The sequence below is a fragment of the Ipomoea triloba genome, chromosome 1, assembly GCF_003576645.1.
Source record: "Ipomoea triloba cultivar NCNSP0323 chromosome 1, ASM357664v1".
NCBI lineage: Eukaryota > Viridiplantae > Streptophyta > Magnoliopsida > Solanales > Convolvulaceae > Ipomoea > Ipomoea triloba.
Genome location: NC_044916.1, coordinates 34,506,979 through 34,524,601, shown reverse-complemented (window position 1 = coordinate 34,524,601; position 17,623 = coordinate 34,506,979). Strand labels below are relative to the sequence as shown.

At 33.2% G+C, this 17,623-nt stretch overlaps 3 protein-coding genes across 3 annotated transcripts; all 3 read left to right on the top strand.

Moving 5' to 3' along the window:
• The first annotated feature begins 4,281 nt into the window (after positions 1 to 4,281).
• On the top strand, positions 4,282 to 7,174 carry LOC116017428 (probable WRKY transcription factor 50). The gene is made up of 3 exons (XM_031258018.1): positions 4,282 to 4,764; positions 4,883 to 5,032; positions 6,782 to 7,174. The coding sequence occupies exons 1-3, from the start codon at positions 4,460 to 4,462 to the stop codon at positions 6,978 to 6,980; spliced, it is 654 nt and encodes a 217-aa protein (XP_031113878.1). The 5' UTR covers positions 4,282 to 4,459; the 3' UTR covers positions 6,981 to 7,174.
• Positions 7,175 to 7,708: 534 nt separating this feature from the next.
• Positions 7,709 to 12,003, top strand: LOC116019928 (ras-related protein Rab7). Its single transcript, XM_031260324.1, has 7 exons — positions 7,709 to 8,028; positions 8,142 to 8,168; positions 8,427 to 8,526; positions 8,631 to 8,777; positions 10,159 to 10,239; positions 10,307 to 10,452; positions 11,599 to 12,003. Exons 1-7 carry the CDS (start codon positions 7,976 to 7,978, stop codon positions 11,660 to 11,662), a joined length of 618 nt encoding a protein of 205 aa, XP_031116184.1. The 5' UTR covers positions 7,709 to 7,975; the 3' UTR covers positions 11,663 to 12,003.
• Positions 12,004 to 12,777: 774 nt separating this feature from the next.
• Positions 12,778 to 14,859, top strand: LOC116012953 (purple acid phosphatase 5-like). Its single transcript, XM_031252623.1, has 7 exons — positions 12,778 to 13,200; positions 13,321 to 13,432; positions 13,531 to 13,757; positions 13,845 to 13,983; positions 14,162 to 14,382; positions 14,453 to 14,574; positions 14,667 to 14,859. The coding sequence occupies exons 1-7, from the start codon at positions 12,799 to 12,801 to the stop codon at positions 14,857 to 14,859; spliced, it is 1,416 nt and encodes a 471-aa protein (XP_031108483.1). The 5' UTR covers positions 12,778 to 12,798.
• Positions 14,860 to 17,623: the final 2,764 nt, after the last annotated feature.

The following is a 17,623-nucleotide window of genomic DNA, read 5'->3' as shown; positions in this document are numbered from 1 at the left end:
TTTTTTTTTTTTTTTTTTTTTTTTTTTTTTTTTTTTTTTTTTTTTTTGCATATTACCACTAGGTACTTGGCAACTTTTTTTTTTTTTGAAGGTAGGTACTTGGCAACTAATTAGGTTGTAGTTACCAAAATAAAAATTAGGTGATATACTTTTGTGAGCTACAACTTTTATATTGTGGCCGGACCACTGATAAATATTTTTTTAATTAATATACTAAATATTTATTTTTAATGTACCGAAGGCTAACCTTAAAGAAGTGAACAGTTAATGTACTAATATAATTAAAGAAAGAAAAGACTTGTTAAGTTTTGATTTGTTTTAAAAGCTATATACAGAAATACTGAATACGTTAAATAAACTATCTTTTTCTAGTTATATTTGTCATAACCAAGCATTTTGTCGAATTCATACACGTACATGACAACTTAATATATTTTTCAAAGTAAAATTTTGAAATTATGTATAACAATCAAGCACGACTTTAAATCATATTTTATTTTGTCAACTTTAAGGATTTAATGGATATAAAGGATATCCAGATCACACATCCAGTCTACACCTGATGCTTCATGGTTGCTTCCAACTTGGATTGTAGACCACTACAGCTCATACACAACAAAAACAACAGAATAATAATAATAATAATAATAATAATTATTATTATTATTATTTATTAGATTTTTATTTTTTTGGTGTCACTGTCAAACATACTTTTTACCCATATTAGTCCACCAGTCAGTAACGTACTCATCCATTTATATTATTTCCTTGCACCTTCTGATTTCACTCTCAAGTAATAAATAACGTATTCAAACAGCCTGTTATTTTCAATGAAATTAATATATATTAATTAAATTCTGTTTACAAAATTAAGTTCACATGTACTGGCTTTTAATTAACCGATATATAATTTCCAATAATTAATGGATAATAATTGTTGATTAATTAGAAGGTTCTTACAGTTAGTGCAATAACTATTATGATGAATAATAATTGTTAATTAGAAGGTTCTTAGTGCCCCGCAAAACATGCTTAATCCTCCACCCATAGTTTCTAGACTGCATACTTTTCCAATCTAGGAAAGTGGATTGAGGAATATGTGTACATATTAAGCTGGCTTAAATAGTTACAAATAATGTTAGGTGACAAAATTAGTGTTTTAAAAGTCGTCACTAGTACGTGACCATTATTTCTTTATTATTGTGCGATTTGGGTCAACGGCTCAATATAATTATTAAGATATAAATTTAATTCAAGAATTGTACAAGTATTGGATATGACCTACTAGTATATAAGAAAGATCAGAGCTAAAATTTTAGGGTATAAAAAATAATTGTCTGGTTTCAATTTATATTTTATTGATTTTCTCAAAATCTCAACTAAAACAATCTAGTTGGTCGGGGAATAATCTCTACGCCTCAATCTCGAGTAACACACATTCTTCAACCTAGATATTTTTGATTAACTCGTATTTCGATTTTCATTGACGCTTGAATAATACCTCCAACAATTTAACCGGCACCGAAAATTTATATCAATTTATCCATTGTAAATAAATTGACTGCTCTTTTTTTTTTTTTTTTCCATTATAAATATAAATGTCGGCATATTAGATATATATCATAGTGTACGTGGTTGAACTTATTGCACGTGATAAGGACTGGTCGCATTCGGAGACATGTCAAGATTGTAGTGTGGATTGATGAATTGTCACGCCATTAATTTGCATTGACTATATTTTAAATTTTAGCAGTAAATATATATAATGTTGTATGTGTATGATGCAGATGCATGTATTTCCAGTCGCCATCTTATAATTATGAAGAAATTAAAAGCACTATCAAAACTACAAAACCACTGTTCCCTAAAGTTATCTGTTGAATTATTTTACTTGTATTCATACTAGCTAGTCCACCATTTTTTATTTTTCAAATTAGACCCTCCATTAAATTGGTTTCGCCATCTTAATTTTCAATAATCTGTGATTGAAATGGAAGGAGTTTGAATTATGGGGTTGAACATATATTTTGAATCTTGGGATTTATGATATATATAGCATGGTTGAAACTCGACTTTATGGTATATAAGCGAGATTAATGCATAGCCAGTTTTCCACATATATGATGCCAACACTTTATTTACTTTGTATTTATTGGGTGAATAGGGAAACATTGTGCATTAGGTCAACATATGAGAGGCAAGCTGTACTAGAAAGGCCTGATGAAATAGGTTCGATCGAAAAAGTATTGGTAAGAATCAAATTCGAGGTCTTCATAATTACACAAAAACATTCTCTATTTCTCTACCAATATAATAAGGAGAGCTTCAAAGTATATTTCGAAATGTATGACACATTTTTAGAATTAATTTATCGTTCATTTTATTAATCACTTTGAGTATATAAATATACTGAAATCATTTTCGCAGTTAACAAAATTCAGAATTTGAATTCATTCTTCAAACGCAATCCACTTCGTTAATAAACTCCACTCAAAATAATACGGAGTAACTCGAAATAATCACTAACATACCAACTTATATCAAAATTTCCCACATTTATAATTTTAGATATTAAAGTTCTAGACTTCCAAAAAAAAAAAAAAGAAGAAGAAGAAGAAGAGGAGATAATGACAGATGCTAGTCAGCCAAATGAGAGGTGGGAGTTGTAAGTGGCATAGCATGCACAGTCAAATCTTGGGCGATGGAGGATTCTCCTCCCCCAACTGCTTGGAAATTTCTTAAATATGCCATGCAATCAAATAAATAAATACACAATAAATGCGATCAACGTTAAACAGACAGGCAGCGAAGACAAGTTGAATTGATTGGTAAAACTGAAAGCAATTTTTAATTTTAAAAAAATCCTCTGGCATATGATTTTATTAGATACTATTCACTAAGATTCCTTATTTTATGTTAAAATTTGTAAATTTTTACAAATCAAAAAAGTGTTAAATAAATCATTGAATTTTATATTACAGAGACTGTTTGACGCTTTTTTCGATTTCTTATATAAATCTCAAGCTCCCAACCAAATTTTATAAATTTGACTAAATTTTGGTTTTCAAAAAAGCTAGGTGAAAATGGCAATAAGGTCATGGTCATTGGTCGCCATCCCATGATCGAGGTGGGCAGGTTCGTGGCGGCGTGCAACATTGGCATTCCTTTCATCACTCACTGCAATGTAACTTCCGACTTGTATTATTCTTCATCAATCAGAATCTCAAAATAGAACCAAAATCCTAGTTTTTAACTTTTCAACTTCAATTTTTATTAATATTCGATTCTCAGCTCCCACAAATTTTGTCCGTTCATTATTTCTATCATTATCATCTCTTATGTTCATTCCTCCACTAATGAATATAATTAAAGTTGTGTACATTATTGTACTACTTTCATGCTTTACGAGGTGTTATAGGCATGCTTTGAGCTTTCTCTCAACAAATTAAAAAAGAACTTATCAAATAGAAACAAAATTAATTATGACTCAATTCTTTCTCATGTTTTTACTCACGTGAAAAGAGTGATCGAGTAAGTGAAATTAAACATAATTCTTATACTAAAAGGCTATAGTACGTGTAATTTACCTTTTTTGTATGGGTTGAGAAAACTCCGTATTATATAAGACATAACTTACACATTAAAATTTAAAATAATAGAGCATATATATATTAAGAGAATATATAATAAATATATAAGACTTTGTGGTTAAGTGACATCCGATTTACACTCTCACATGGAGGGGAGTGGGTTCAAGCCTCAATAATGTTGTTACATGTTTGATATAGTTACTTCTTATATTATATGTTTTACTAATAATGTATTAATGTGTATGATCGCATAAAGTTCTTCATTAATATGCTATACATCTTATATTATATGTTTTACTAATAATGTGTATGATGGCATAAAGTTTTTCATTAATATGCTATTATTATTTGTTAATTGAAATTTCATTGGTTTATGGAAAAGTACGTAATTGCTATATTAAATAAAATTTATTTTGAATGATCCGAGCTCTGATAAAAAATTGCTAGGAATTAATTAAAAACCAACCTAGATTATCAATCCATAATTGAATAGTGTACTGCAGTCCGGTAAATGATATATATCGTCATAACATGACGTAAGGAATAACACGTAGGCAGCAGCGCTAGGGTTTTTAGCAACTGCGCAGATTGTTCAAGGAAGTTGCTGAGGAAGCTGTCTTTGAAAATGAAGCAAAAATTATTTTTATATAAATGGATTATATGCCTCAATATATATATATCTATATTTATAATGAAAAGGCCAATTCAAGCTAGCTAGCAAGCACAACATTGTATTGTAGTATGCTCTCTCTCACTTTTCTCTTCTCAAAACCCAAAGTCTTCGCTGCTTTTTTTTCCAGTCTTCTTCCTGATCTGATAAGCTTTCTTTAATTAATTTAGTTTACCCTCTCTCATCTTCTCATCAGACCATGTCTGCTCCTACTTTTCTTGAACCAAACCCTAATTATCTTAGTTACAATACTGCTCCTTTTTCCTCAAACATAATCCCGGATTATGATTACTCATGTTATCAAGATTTAGATTTCTTCTGTGCTGATAATCATCATCTTTTTTCTGATGATTTTACATCATCCAATGATAATAATACGTTTGGGTACCCATCATCTGATCTGCCACAAACTCCTCTTGTCTTGCCTGAGAAAAGCAATAATTCCACTACTGGAAGCTCAAGCTGCTCATCTGATGGAATGCCAACTACCAATTATATGCCAGTGTATGTTAGTTCCCCAGATCAGATCCCAGTTCCATTTTCTGGGATTTTATTATTTTTTTTTAATGGGTTCTTTAATTAATTATGATTTTGATGGGTTTTTTTCCCCAATATTTTGCAGGAAGTGCAAAAGGGAGACGATGAAAGGGCCAAAGATGAAGGAGAAACGTGCGATTGCCTTTAGAACAAGGACTGATCTTGAGGTATTGGATGATGGATATAAATGGAGGAAATATGGGAAGAAGAAGGTCAAAAGTAACTCTCATCCAAGGTAAATAACTCACAACTAATCAAAGATGAACTGCCTATATATGCATTGTTTTTTTTTTTGGTGAAGAGGCCCGTAGTCACTGTCTGCAGATATGTACTAGTAAATTTCATCTTGTGACCCTATCGAAAAGGTCGAACTTGTAACCTTATAGTTACCAAGTTAACAGTTCGACCAACTTGACTGGGTTGCCCTATCTATATATGCATTGTTTGATATAAACAATACATATAGTACATATAGCTTACATAGTAATTAAGTATGTTTAATTTTACTTCATTCTGGATGTTCAAAAGCTCTTCAAAACCTCATCAGATCAATATGATTTCTTTATTTTAGTAATTAACATAAGCATATCAGACTTTACCACATACATCAGATCATTTAACTTGTGGGGGAAGAAAAGATAGAGTCAAAATCAAAGACACAAATAAAACTAATTTAATTAATTCCACATGCAAATAAAAATTAAAGCAACCCTCTTGCATAAACAAGACAACCTCAGAAAAGACAATTTAGTTTTGATGAAAATCACATACAGTATTATTTCAATTGTTGTACAATCAAGAACTGTTCTTTAAGCTACATGTGGCCATTAATATAATTATTACAGAGATGTCCCTTGGAGTAGGTAGCCATTGTCTTCTACATGTTAATCCCAGAACATATATACATCTTCATGATGCAATTGGATGGTTAATGGTTGACAAGTATGTATATATGAAACTTCTTTCTTTTTCTTAGAGCTGTCATCTTTGATTAGTATCAATTCATTCAATTATTGTGGTAATAATAATGAATGTGACACAACTAAATCAACATTAAATCTGATTCTTTATTCTCCAATTGATGATGATGATATAATATGTATAAATATATATCTTGAGAACTATATTGAATTAATCAACTATATCTACATGCTAAACCATGCATGCTGTGGATTATATCTTGCTTTAAGTTATCTAAGCAGTATCATCATGCAAATGAAAGTTTTGATATGATTATTGCTAGCTCCACTCTCTTATCATCTATATTATATTCTTTGATTTACGAGAAAGTCCATAGTCACTCTCCAAATGTATGCTATAGGTGAAGATATATTAGTCGTTTATATGATGTTATGATGGGGTTTTAAATTTAATAATTTCTTTGGAAGCATTTGTAGTGTCTCAAGTAGTTTGTGTGGAGATAGTTTAAAATTTTGTAGTTCTTGTAATGTGGAATAGGTCTGAAATTTTTTTGATCTTCAGATATATAATATATTAATCTATCCCATCCTTTTTAAAAAATTTCATCATATTTAGTACCTACAAAAGAGAGCATATATTTTTTCATAAATATTTATATATAACACAAAATTTACCATGTATGAGATTTTATTCTATATATATTCTTTTGTAACTTTACTGCACAATAATATAGTAATTCCCATGCATAATATATATTGAGCATATATTCTTGCTTCTATAAATTAAAGTCACTAGAAGTTATAAGTTTATAACCAATTAAGTGACATGCTTAGCTTTCTTGCAGCCAAATAGATAATGGATAAACTAAAACAACTTCATCTATTATATTATTTCATGAAATTAAATTATCACCACCATCATCAATGGTATAATAATATTTAATTTTAATATTATTTGATGAGCTATATATATATATGCACCTAATTAATCTGCATAACTTATAAAAAGTCAGATGTTTGGTATATCTCGGTAACTAAAAGTTTAATTTACGGTGTGAAAATAGGAACTACTACAAGTGTTCGAGTGGAGGATGCAAGGTGAAGAAGAAGGTGGAAAGAGACCAAGATGATGCAAAATATTTGATAACAACGTACGAAGGGGTACACAATCACGAAAATTTATATGTAATATACTATCAAGGAATGCCTGCAACTCTTGCAAGCAATGGCCTGTCTCTCCCAGCAGCTTCACAGCCTTATTGATGGTAGCTAAGACTGAGCCATGGAAGCTAAGCTAGAGATCACTATATGCTTCTGTAATATAATTCTGTGTTTAAACATATATAGGAAACCTGGAAATGACTACTTGTGGGTATGTATGTATTTAACCACTACCACTTCTATCTCTTCTACTATACCTTTATTTAACCACTATTACTTCTATCTCTTTCTGATTTTACTTTTCTTACCAACTAAATGTGGACTTGTATATGGTCCAAACTCTCCAATCCACCTGTCCAACATCATGTCATCATCAACCCTTAGTACATATATCAATTGAACTAATTTTTTTAAATTTCTAAACATGTGGATTATTTATAAGCTTGGTATAATATTATCCATGATTTACTCCGTAAATTAAAGATTGAGTTTACATGTAGCAACTCAATCTCCAAAAGCTTGTATTTGATTTGAAGATCACAATTAAGTAAACCAGTTTAAATTATTTATAATTAACTAATTCAAATAAAAAAGGTCAATAAACCGCCCTCACGGGAAGTCAAAATTACTAATCTTGTAATTATCAAGTTAAAAATCTGATCAACTTAGCTGAGATTGCGCTGATATAATAGTGAAAATTTGATAGTTGGTTTTGTACCCTCTCCCATATGTATATATTTTTTAAAGGCTCTTTCCCATAAATTTAATTTTGTTAGTCTGAAGAATTTTTTTATTTTTATTTTATTTTTAATTCGCAGCGTGAATCATGTATTGCAGTTTGAACATAAACAAATCCATATAGGTTAGGATTAGTAAAAATATTTTTTTAAAAATAAAGAAGGTAAAATGGCCGTCTTTGGGTTCGTCGGCCACACGACCGAAATATTGATTAAAATTGAGGAAGATCGAAATTGGCGCCCCTTGCTTTCCTGTCGTGATTCCCTGTAAGCATCCAATCCCCAAAATTTCTCCGAGCAATTTTGACCCAGATTTGGAAGCCGGAAAAAACAAAGGACCTTTGCTCAGTTAACGTCGTCATGTCGGCGCGTCGAAGAACATTGCTTAAGGTCATCGTCCTCGGCGATAGTGGGTATGCTTTTTCTTTTGATTTTTACTATTGTTCTATTTCTGATCCTGGCCTCCTGGGGCAATGGCGTTAGCTTTTATGTTATAAAAATTATCTACCTTATTGCATTTTTACAGGGTCGGTAAAACTTCATTGATGAATCAGTATCCTTTTCAATAGTTTTTTTTTTAATTGCATTTAATTTTGACTTTAGTTTCTAATTAATTATATCTGGCGTTCTTTGTTAGTATGAGATTTAATGCTGACTTTTTTTGTTTATTTATTTATTTTTTGAATTTGGTTGGAAATTTAGAGGTTTATTTATTTTATTTCCATTGCAATTTTTGTAGTTGAGATGTTGTGTGGCAATGTGGCATCTACTTAAGATTATGTATATGTGGGACCTTAAACTGCATTTATAGATATGTTCATAAGAGGTTCAGTCATCAGTATAAAGCCACGATTGGTGCTGATTTTGTAACAAAGGAGCTCCTAATTGATGATCGGCTTATTACTCTACAAGTGAGTTTTTAGCTTTGTGAAACTGTTACTTCACTGTTTGCATGTTTTGAGTGGATGTGGATCAATTTATTTGCTCGATACGTTTGCATTGTGCATTTTTGTAGATTTGGGACACGGCTGGGCAAGAGAGATTTCAGAGTCTAGGAGTTGCGTTTTACAGAGGGGCAGATTGCTGTGTTCAGGTCTATGATGTCAATGTAATGAGATCTTTTGATAGCCTTGACAATTGGCATGAAGAATTTCTCAAGCAGGTTGGCTATTCCTTCTTTATGAGGCATAAGTGCTCATTGCATATATATATTTTTTTCTGTCTTTGTTTCCTAAAACTTAAACACAAATTTTACTAGACTGGAGAATTCTATTCTAGGAAGTTTGTGCAATTAGAATTTAGAAGAAGCCCAATACTCCCCTAAGGGACAATTCAGACACATTAATGTAAATCCACTGCCCTTGTTAGTTTACTCTGTACTTTTGTGCTGTTTGGACTAATTTCATAGAGTGGCAGAAAATGAGTTATACTATCATCATCATCATACAAGTGAAGTTGAGTGGTTCTAGTCTCTAGTGATCTGTGATCTCTTGTCTGTAATTCAAATACTTGGTTTTTTTGAGAATTTGCTTTCCCTTGTGGCTTCCTAGATTTTTTTTTTTGTTTTTTTTTTCTTGTACTCCAAGTCTCGTCTCCAAGTTTTATTTTCTAAACAGAGAGTTTTATTCACTTTCTGGTTTGACCCTGTATGTATTGCACCATGAGGCAATCCCATTTCATCACCAAAACATTTGGCAAATATTTTGAACCTTATCCATTTCTTGTTGTAATGTATATGACTGGGGGAAAGGAATAGGGAGAAGCATTTAGGATGCCTTCTCAAGGTTTCTTGTAAGATGGTTTAAATTTGAGGGCATAGATAATTTGATACTCAATAAAAAATTATTAATCTGTTTCTCATGAGTTGACAAAGTTAATTGTGTTTGGCCACAATACTTACACATTCCTAGAAATGAGAAAAATAATACACTGGAATTTATATTTTCTAACTTAGCCTGCTTCACAGACAACATATCAAGAGTAAATTCGTCTATCAAGATGGCAAGTTTACAAGTGCAAGACAGAGAAGCTTCATTACTGACCTGTCTACAAATTTACCCTTTATTTTACCACTCATTATGTGTTTGACATTCCCAGTCACACCATGAATAAATAGAGAACACTGGTATAAAATACACCTCAAGAAAGCCCTTTGGGCATGGACTCCTCTCTGTCTCTCTTCTTCACTTCACTCTTAATGACACTCTTTTTTTTTTTTTTTTTTTTTTTTTTTATAATCATACCAACTACACTAGGATCTTCACCTACTTTTAGGTGCAAGTAGATGGCTCATATCATTGACAATTGGTTTAGGAATTTCTTAAAAACATGTGCCAAATATTGCTTTGAATCTGCCAATTCCAACTTCCAAAGCTGACTGGTCAGATGGACTTATCATGTGTTCTTCACTTGTACACACACTTTTCATGTGGTTGCAGTACTGACCAAAACTTCATCTTCTAAAAAATATCAATTTCCTTGTGTGTGTGTGTGCGCACTTGGGTTGTCCATTTTATATTAATTTTCAGCAAATTTATATGCAGGCTAACCCATCTGACCCGAAGACATTTCCTTTTATTTTGTTGGGAAACAAGATCGATATAGATGGTGGGAATAGTCGAGTGGTAAGATTTTGTATTTTATGTGCTCTTCAAATTTTATTACAGTAGAATACTAATCATCTCTGCACAGGTTTCTGAAAAGAAAGCCCAGGAGTGGTGCACTTCCAAAGGGAATATACCTTACTATGAGACATCTGCAAAAGAGGATTTGAATGTAGATGCTGCATTCTTTTGTATTGCAAAAACTGCTTTAGCCAATGAGCATGAGCAAGATATGTAAGTGCTCGTCACTTTGTTATGAATTTTCAAAATTGTTAAATATCTGTGCATTGTGATGCAATGAGAAACATCTTTTATTGTGTATGCTCACCCCACATAAATCTTAGAGGACTAGGTAAAGGTAGAACTATCAAAACCAACGGAGAATATATTGTTTTGCTTGTGAAAAAAAAGTGTCTATACAGGCAGCATAATAGTTATTCAACAAATAATAGGTTGTAAGTGAATTTAAAACCTCTGATAGGTGTTTTTCCCAGAAAATGGAAAATTTTAATGCAATATCTGTAGAGCTGATTTTGGCAATTGTGATATGAACTTTTGAAGGTGCACTTTCAACTGTATACTTGTGTTACATTTGTTTTGGTGATTTTTTAAACTTGGTAATTCATTGGGGTGTCGCAAGCTCTTTAAATAGATGAGTCATGTAGAAAAGATGAAGTTATTATCCGATCATTTTCTTTCTGTTACAATTTTGGGAATATTTTCAGTTAATAGATATGAATATTTCAGTATATTTGATGAGGGCGTGGGCCTTCATTTGAGTTCTTTTCTAAAAATCATAGTTAATTGAAGTAATTTCAATCTTTATGCAAATTATATCCTATATCTTCTAAACACTGAGCTATTGGATATGTGAGTGGGTCCAGCAATTTGAGTGTTGTGTTTTGGGACATTAATTTATTATTTTCTATAATTTGAGTTTTGACATAGGTTATCTTATCATACCTTCATTACCTTGTATATATTATGAAAGCTAAATTACTTAGGCAGTCACTCCATTCCATTTATGAGACTTTGCTTTTTGATATGCCATAATGTTTTACACACTTACCCTTTTTATCTTGAGTTCAATTCTATTATTACATCACTGTTCTTTGGTTGAAAATAGGCAGTTGATATGGATTGAGGGACTAATTGCTTGGATGTGATTGACATGTTCCCTATTAGGGAATACTTTTGACAAGCACAATGCTTATATCTGCAATAATTTTTTGTCTTCTTAAATTTGCTCTATATTCCTTTATTGAAGTCGGAACTGATCTTGCTACTCAGCACTAGTCATTAAATTTTACTAGCGTTTCATGTTCAAGCTCCTAACTTTACATTGGATTCCGATATCTTCTTCGTTTTCCTTCTTTCCAGATACTTCCAGGGGCTTCCTGAGGCCATGTCAGAGACTGAGCAAAGAGGTGGTTGTTCATGCTAATTTCGAGGGTGGTGATCAATTTTGGAGCATTTTTTCCTCTTGCAACCTAATTTTTCCAGTAGCACTGTCCATTCATGTACTCACTATACACTAAGCTCTTGAGATTTGACCCTTTGCTTAACATCTGTATTGTTGTTTCCTCATAGAGGCTCAGGAACTCACACCCCCCACATTTGCAGCCTGGATTGACTGCTTGTACTTCATTCTTAACCTCTCATAATAATTTTGGCTTTTATTTATTTATTTATTTTTCTTGAATCCTGGAAACCCTTCTTCTAACTATGAATGTAATAGGCTTTAATTTGCCTCAACTGTAACTAAATTATAAGCCTACCTTCAAATCTGCAATTATTAGCCTACTTGCAACCATCCATTGTTGTACTTCTTCGTGTTTTATTAGAAGTACAAAGAGAGGGATACAACATTATCAAGCTCAACTTGATCATTTGGCAAGAAAGATCGAGTTAATTAGTATATTCAATTACAAATGTTGTTATTAAATTACTATTAATTTTTTACACCAATATATAAATTAATTTAGTCAAATCTTAGTTGAATTCGTCAAAACCAATCTATCTTAATTAAACTTAAGTCGAAATTAACTATTTACGTTGAAATTATTATGTCGAAACCAACTATGAGCATAATGTGTTATAATTGAAAATTTGAATTTTCCTGTAATATAAACATGTCAAAAATGATGAAAAATTAAATTAAAAGAAATATTTGATGGTTTATACTGTTTCATAATCCATAATTGAACTTGAGTCAAACTTATGTTGAAACCAACTATGAGCATGATGCGTTAAAGGGATCGGAATATCCAGTGCTTTATACCGTTTCAGAATCTATAATTGAATTAAATTCAAAATTAACTACCTTAGTTGAAGTTATGTTGAAACTAACTATGAGCAGAATATGTTAAATTGAAAATTTGAATTTTCTCCATGATATCAACATGCCAAAAATGATGAAAATTAAAATTAAAAGGAATATTAAATCCATAGGAGTCCCTCATCCATCCCTGTTATGCTCAACTAACTACATCCCTCATCCCTATATAACGATACGCTAGCTGTAACTAGATCTCACAGTTAAGCAGCAACGTGCACTACCTACTCAACTTAACTTGGAAAATGTCTCCAGTGTGGTGGTCTTTGATCCCTCTCTTCTTCTTCCTTCAAGCTCCGCACCTCTGCAATGGAGGCAAGACGAGCACGTACGTGAGAAAAGGTGAGCCCGCCGAAGAGTTATCCGTCGAAAGTTTCCCTCCGCCGCAGGGTTACAATGCACCGGAACAGGTTCATATCACTCAGGGAGATCACGAGGGGCGTGGCGTCATCATCTCCTGGGTGACGCCGGAAGAGAAACACCCTAATTGGGTCAGGTACTGGAAGGCGTCGGTCCAGGGCTCCAACGGCAAGGAGGCGGCGACGCCGATCAAACGCCGTAGGTCTTTTGCTTATTCCAGCTCCGTTTACAAATTCTACACTTACACTTCCGGCTTCATTCACCACGCCGTCATCAAAGACTTGGAGGTTTCATTTTTCTCTCTTCTCTGTTTTTTTCCCCTTTTATAATGATATACACTCATTATTTGAGAGTATACACTGTATAAATCCTTTTTTTTCTCTGTGTTTTTGGTAAAATCTGCGCAGTTTAATACGACCTACAAATACGAAGTTGGAAATGGAAATGTTAATCGGCAATTCTCCTTCACAACCCCTCCAAAACCAGGACCTGATGTTCCTTACACCTTCGGCATTATCGGTTAGTATTTTTCAATTTTCAGGCATGGATTGGAACTCCATTTTTTTGTGAATTATGCATCGAAAGTGTTTGTTTATTGGTGTATATACAAACAACAGGGGATTTAGGGCAAACAAAAGCTTCAAACCAGACTTTGGAACACTACGTAGCGAATCCAAAGGGTCAGACGATGCTATTCATCGGCGATCTTTCTTACGCCGACGATCACCCTAACCATAACAACGTGAAGTGGGATACATGGGGCCGCTTTATCGAGAAGAGCGCTGCGTATCAGCCCTGGATTTGGACCGCCGGCAACCATGAACTCGACTATGCTCCTTATCTCGTAATTACTAACGTCAAATCATCATTATATTGAAACGGCATATATACATACACTCCTGCTAATGTTTCTTGTGTTTATATACCACAGGGTGAAACTATTCCATTCAAGCCATACATGGAGAGGTTTCATGTGCCTTACACAGAATCTCAGAGCACATCTCCTCTTTGGTACTCCATCAAAAGGGCATCAGCTTACATAATTGTCCTGTCTTCTTATTCTGCATATGGTAAGTAATTATTAGGGATTACAATAAAACTCGTAGCCACTACTCGAAAGTATGTAATTAATTAGGGATTGTCTATACCCGATCGACTCACTAAGAAGATAAATAGCTGGTAGATCAATTTGACTAGAATTGTCTTTTTATTATTTGTATCACTATTAATTAACCAAAAATTTTGCAGGTAAATATACTCCACAGTACAGTTGGCTTGAGCAAGAACTCCCAAAGGTGAACCGTTCTGAGACTCCATGGCTGTTTGTTCTTGTGCACAGTCCATGGTACAACAGTAACAACTACCATTACATGGAAGGTGAAACCATGAGAGTCCAGTTTGAGCCTTGGTTTGTTAAGCACAAGGTTGATATTGTGTTTGCGGGACATGTCCACTCTTATGAACGCTCTGTAAGCCTTACTTTTTTTCATTGTGACGGGGTTAATCAATCCAGGTATAATGCTGATTTTCTTTTGGCAGGAAAGAGTATCTAACATAGCATATAACATTACAAATGGGAAGAGTTACCCAAAGAGGGATCTTAGTGCTCCAATATACATTACCATTGGTGATGGAGGAAATATTGAAGGCATTGCAGACAAGTAATTAAGCATTAATAGTTTTTAAATATTTAATTTTTAATTTAGTTTTAGACTAATTAATTAACATTATATATATGAATAATATAATGCAGCTTTTCAATACCCCAACCGGACTACTCGGCTTACCGGGAAGCGAGTTTTGGGCATGCGGTTTTGGAGATAAAGAACCGGAGTCATGCGTATTACACGTGGCACCGCAACCAGGACGATGCAGCCGTGGCCGGCGATGCCACTTGGATTTACAACCGATACTGGCTTCCCCTTGACGAGAGCCGCCACCACTAGAACTTAGACTCATTAGTTCGTTGAATATTAGACTGATTTTGGTTTTTAGATAGGCTTAGAATTTAGATCTAGATCTTATTGAATATTGTTTATTTATTGAATAATTAGAGTATATTGTTAGTATATATATATATTCATCTTTGTTTATTTTCCTTTGCAGTAAAGCTTATAATTAGATTAAATTAGAAATATATTAACACCTCCCCTTCTCTCTACAATTTTTCTCCTCCTCCTCTCTAACTTTTTGGTTCTCCTTCTTCCCTTCCTTCTTCCCTTCCGGCGGTAGCTGCCTCCGCTTACTTTGCGGGATAGCGGAGGCGGCATCTTGCTCTCTTCCCACCATCTTCCTTTCCTTTCTTCTTCTCCTACATTTTCTTCTTCTTCTCCTTCTTCACCCACCACTGCCACCACCTTTTTCTCCCTTCCTTCCGGGCGTTTTCTTTTTTTCTCTCCCTCGGCTAGCCGTCCACTTCCACCACCACCGCACCTCTCTTCCCACCACCACGATGCCTCTTCCACTAACGGCCACCGCACCGCTATCCCATTGCTACCTCACCACCACCACTGCCATCTCCTCCCTAGCCATATTCCATCTTTAAAATAATTATATATATATATATTCTGCATTTATTGCAGTTGCCTCCTGCATTTATTGCAGTTTATATTTTCCTTCTCGTTATTATAGTTTTTTGGAGTGCTTCAAAGATACATGTGGTCATGACTAGTGTGATACTCATCCAGTCAAAAACACAAGGCTGGATACGTACCTTTAGTTGGGAAAAATGTCAATGGGCTTTAGGGGGTTTGCAAGTTGCTCCATCCAGAGGTCAACTTGTACACATTCTGCAAGGCCATCATCAATCAGTTGACAAAAGTTTTAAGGTCCTAAGGATCTAAACTCTCTTGTAACACAGTCTGCGAATCTAAGTTTTATTAGCTTAGCTAGAAAATTTAGTTCTATGTCAGATTGTATGGAATGGTTTTACATTCCATTGAATCTTGTTATACTTGTTTTTAATATTTAATGATATTTAATGAAGGTTTATTATTATTATCAAAAAAAATTAAATTAGAAAAACTAAGTTAAAATCAGATTTAAAAAAAAAAAGAAGTTATCAAACATGTGCTTTTCTTAATAACAATACATTGTCTACACATTGACGACATGCCGAATCTAGTAGTTTAGCTGGGACGGGCAATTTATATCGTGCACCACGGTGCACAATGCATTGTGCACTCCGTATCAAAATGTTAGGATATGATGAGTTCTGTGTATTCTAGATAATCGCTTCTGTGTATTCCAGACAATCATTATGTGAATCAAAACTGAAACTTATTAGGAGGATGAGTGGATGAGTTTTGTATATTTTGTGTCAATATTTTGTGTATTCTAGACAAACGTTCTATGTACTCTAGTTAAATAAGGATTATGTGTATTATAGATAATGAATTCTCTTGAGTCATTTGCGGCGTCCACTAACATCGAACCAACGTCGTTTCGGACCAGGATTCAGGCGTCCACTAACATCGAACCAACGTCGTTTCGGACCAAGATTCACAGTGCAGGTCCACGATATAACGATTGGCTTGGACGTACAATTACTATGTGAACCGAAACTGAAACTTAATTATTCTAGTTTGCAATCAGGATTTATATGATCCTAAGCCCTAACTATTTATGATCCACTTTGGTTAAATTTGATTTAGGCCCTGTTTGGTAAATGGTTGTTGGCTGATTGGGTTGGCTGTTTGAGTTAAAAGGTATGATTTGTTAATAACATTAGCTGATTGTAAAAAGTTATTTGATAGATTGGCTGTTAGCTGATAGCTGTTTGGTATAATTTTTTTTTTCTCAAAAAGCTAATTGAAAAGGCTACTCTGAATAGCCTTTTGAATTTTAGTATTTTATAGTTACAAAAACCTTATTAACCAAATAACTAATAGTGATCAAATAAGCCAAAATTGGCTGATAGGCTGATTATTTACCAAACAAGGCCTTAAAAAAATATTAAAAGAAGAAGACCCACAAACTGTACCTCAACTAGTTATAGGGTGTTTGATTGAGAGTAGTAGAGAATTATGATGGAGTACATTGTTTGGTAGAAATGAATTGAATATATTGGGAAAGAAATATGTGATATAAAGATTAAAATAATAATAATTATTATAATAATAATCATCATCATCATCAAAAGTAATTTTTTTCTAGTTTTTTTTAATCTTTCCTGTCCACACTGACTTGCAATTCATTAAAGGAAGTATGAATTACAATTCATTGAATTGAGAAAATTGTAATTCCTTCTAACTAAATTGTAGTTTCCACATTTGTTGAGATTTTTGAGTAGTTTTTATAAGTATGATCAGGAAAAAATAAAATAAATAAATAAAGTTGTCAGCGCCTCTTTATTATATTGAGGATGAACCATTTCCCTTCTCTCTCATGCCATGTGAAAAAATACTATTAACACAATCATGAATTATTTACTAATGTAGATACTCTTAGTTCATATTGGAACACCCTATGATCACTTAAGAGCATTTGGTAGGATGGAATTACAATTTAATTCTAATTAGATTTCATGGAAGTTACAATTTAATTATTTGGCTCTCTATTGTAGTAGTATTGTAGGGCAAAAATGTGAGACCGGAGTCTCAATCCATAGGAGTCCCTCATCCATCCCTATTATGCTCAACTAACTACATCCCCCATTTTTTCAAAAAAAAAAAAAAAACTACATCCCCCATCCCTATATATACGATACGC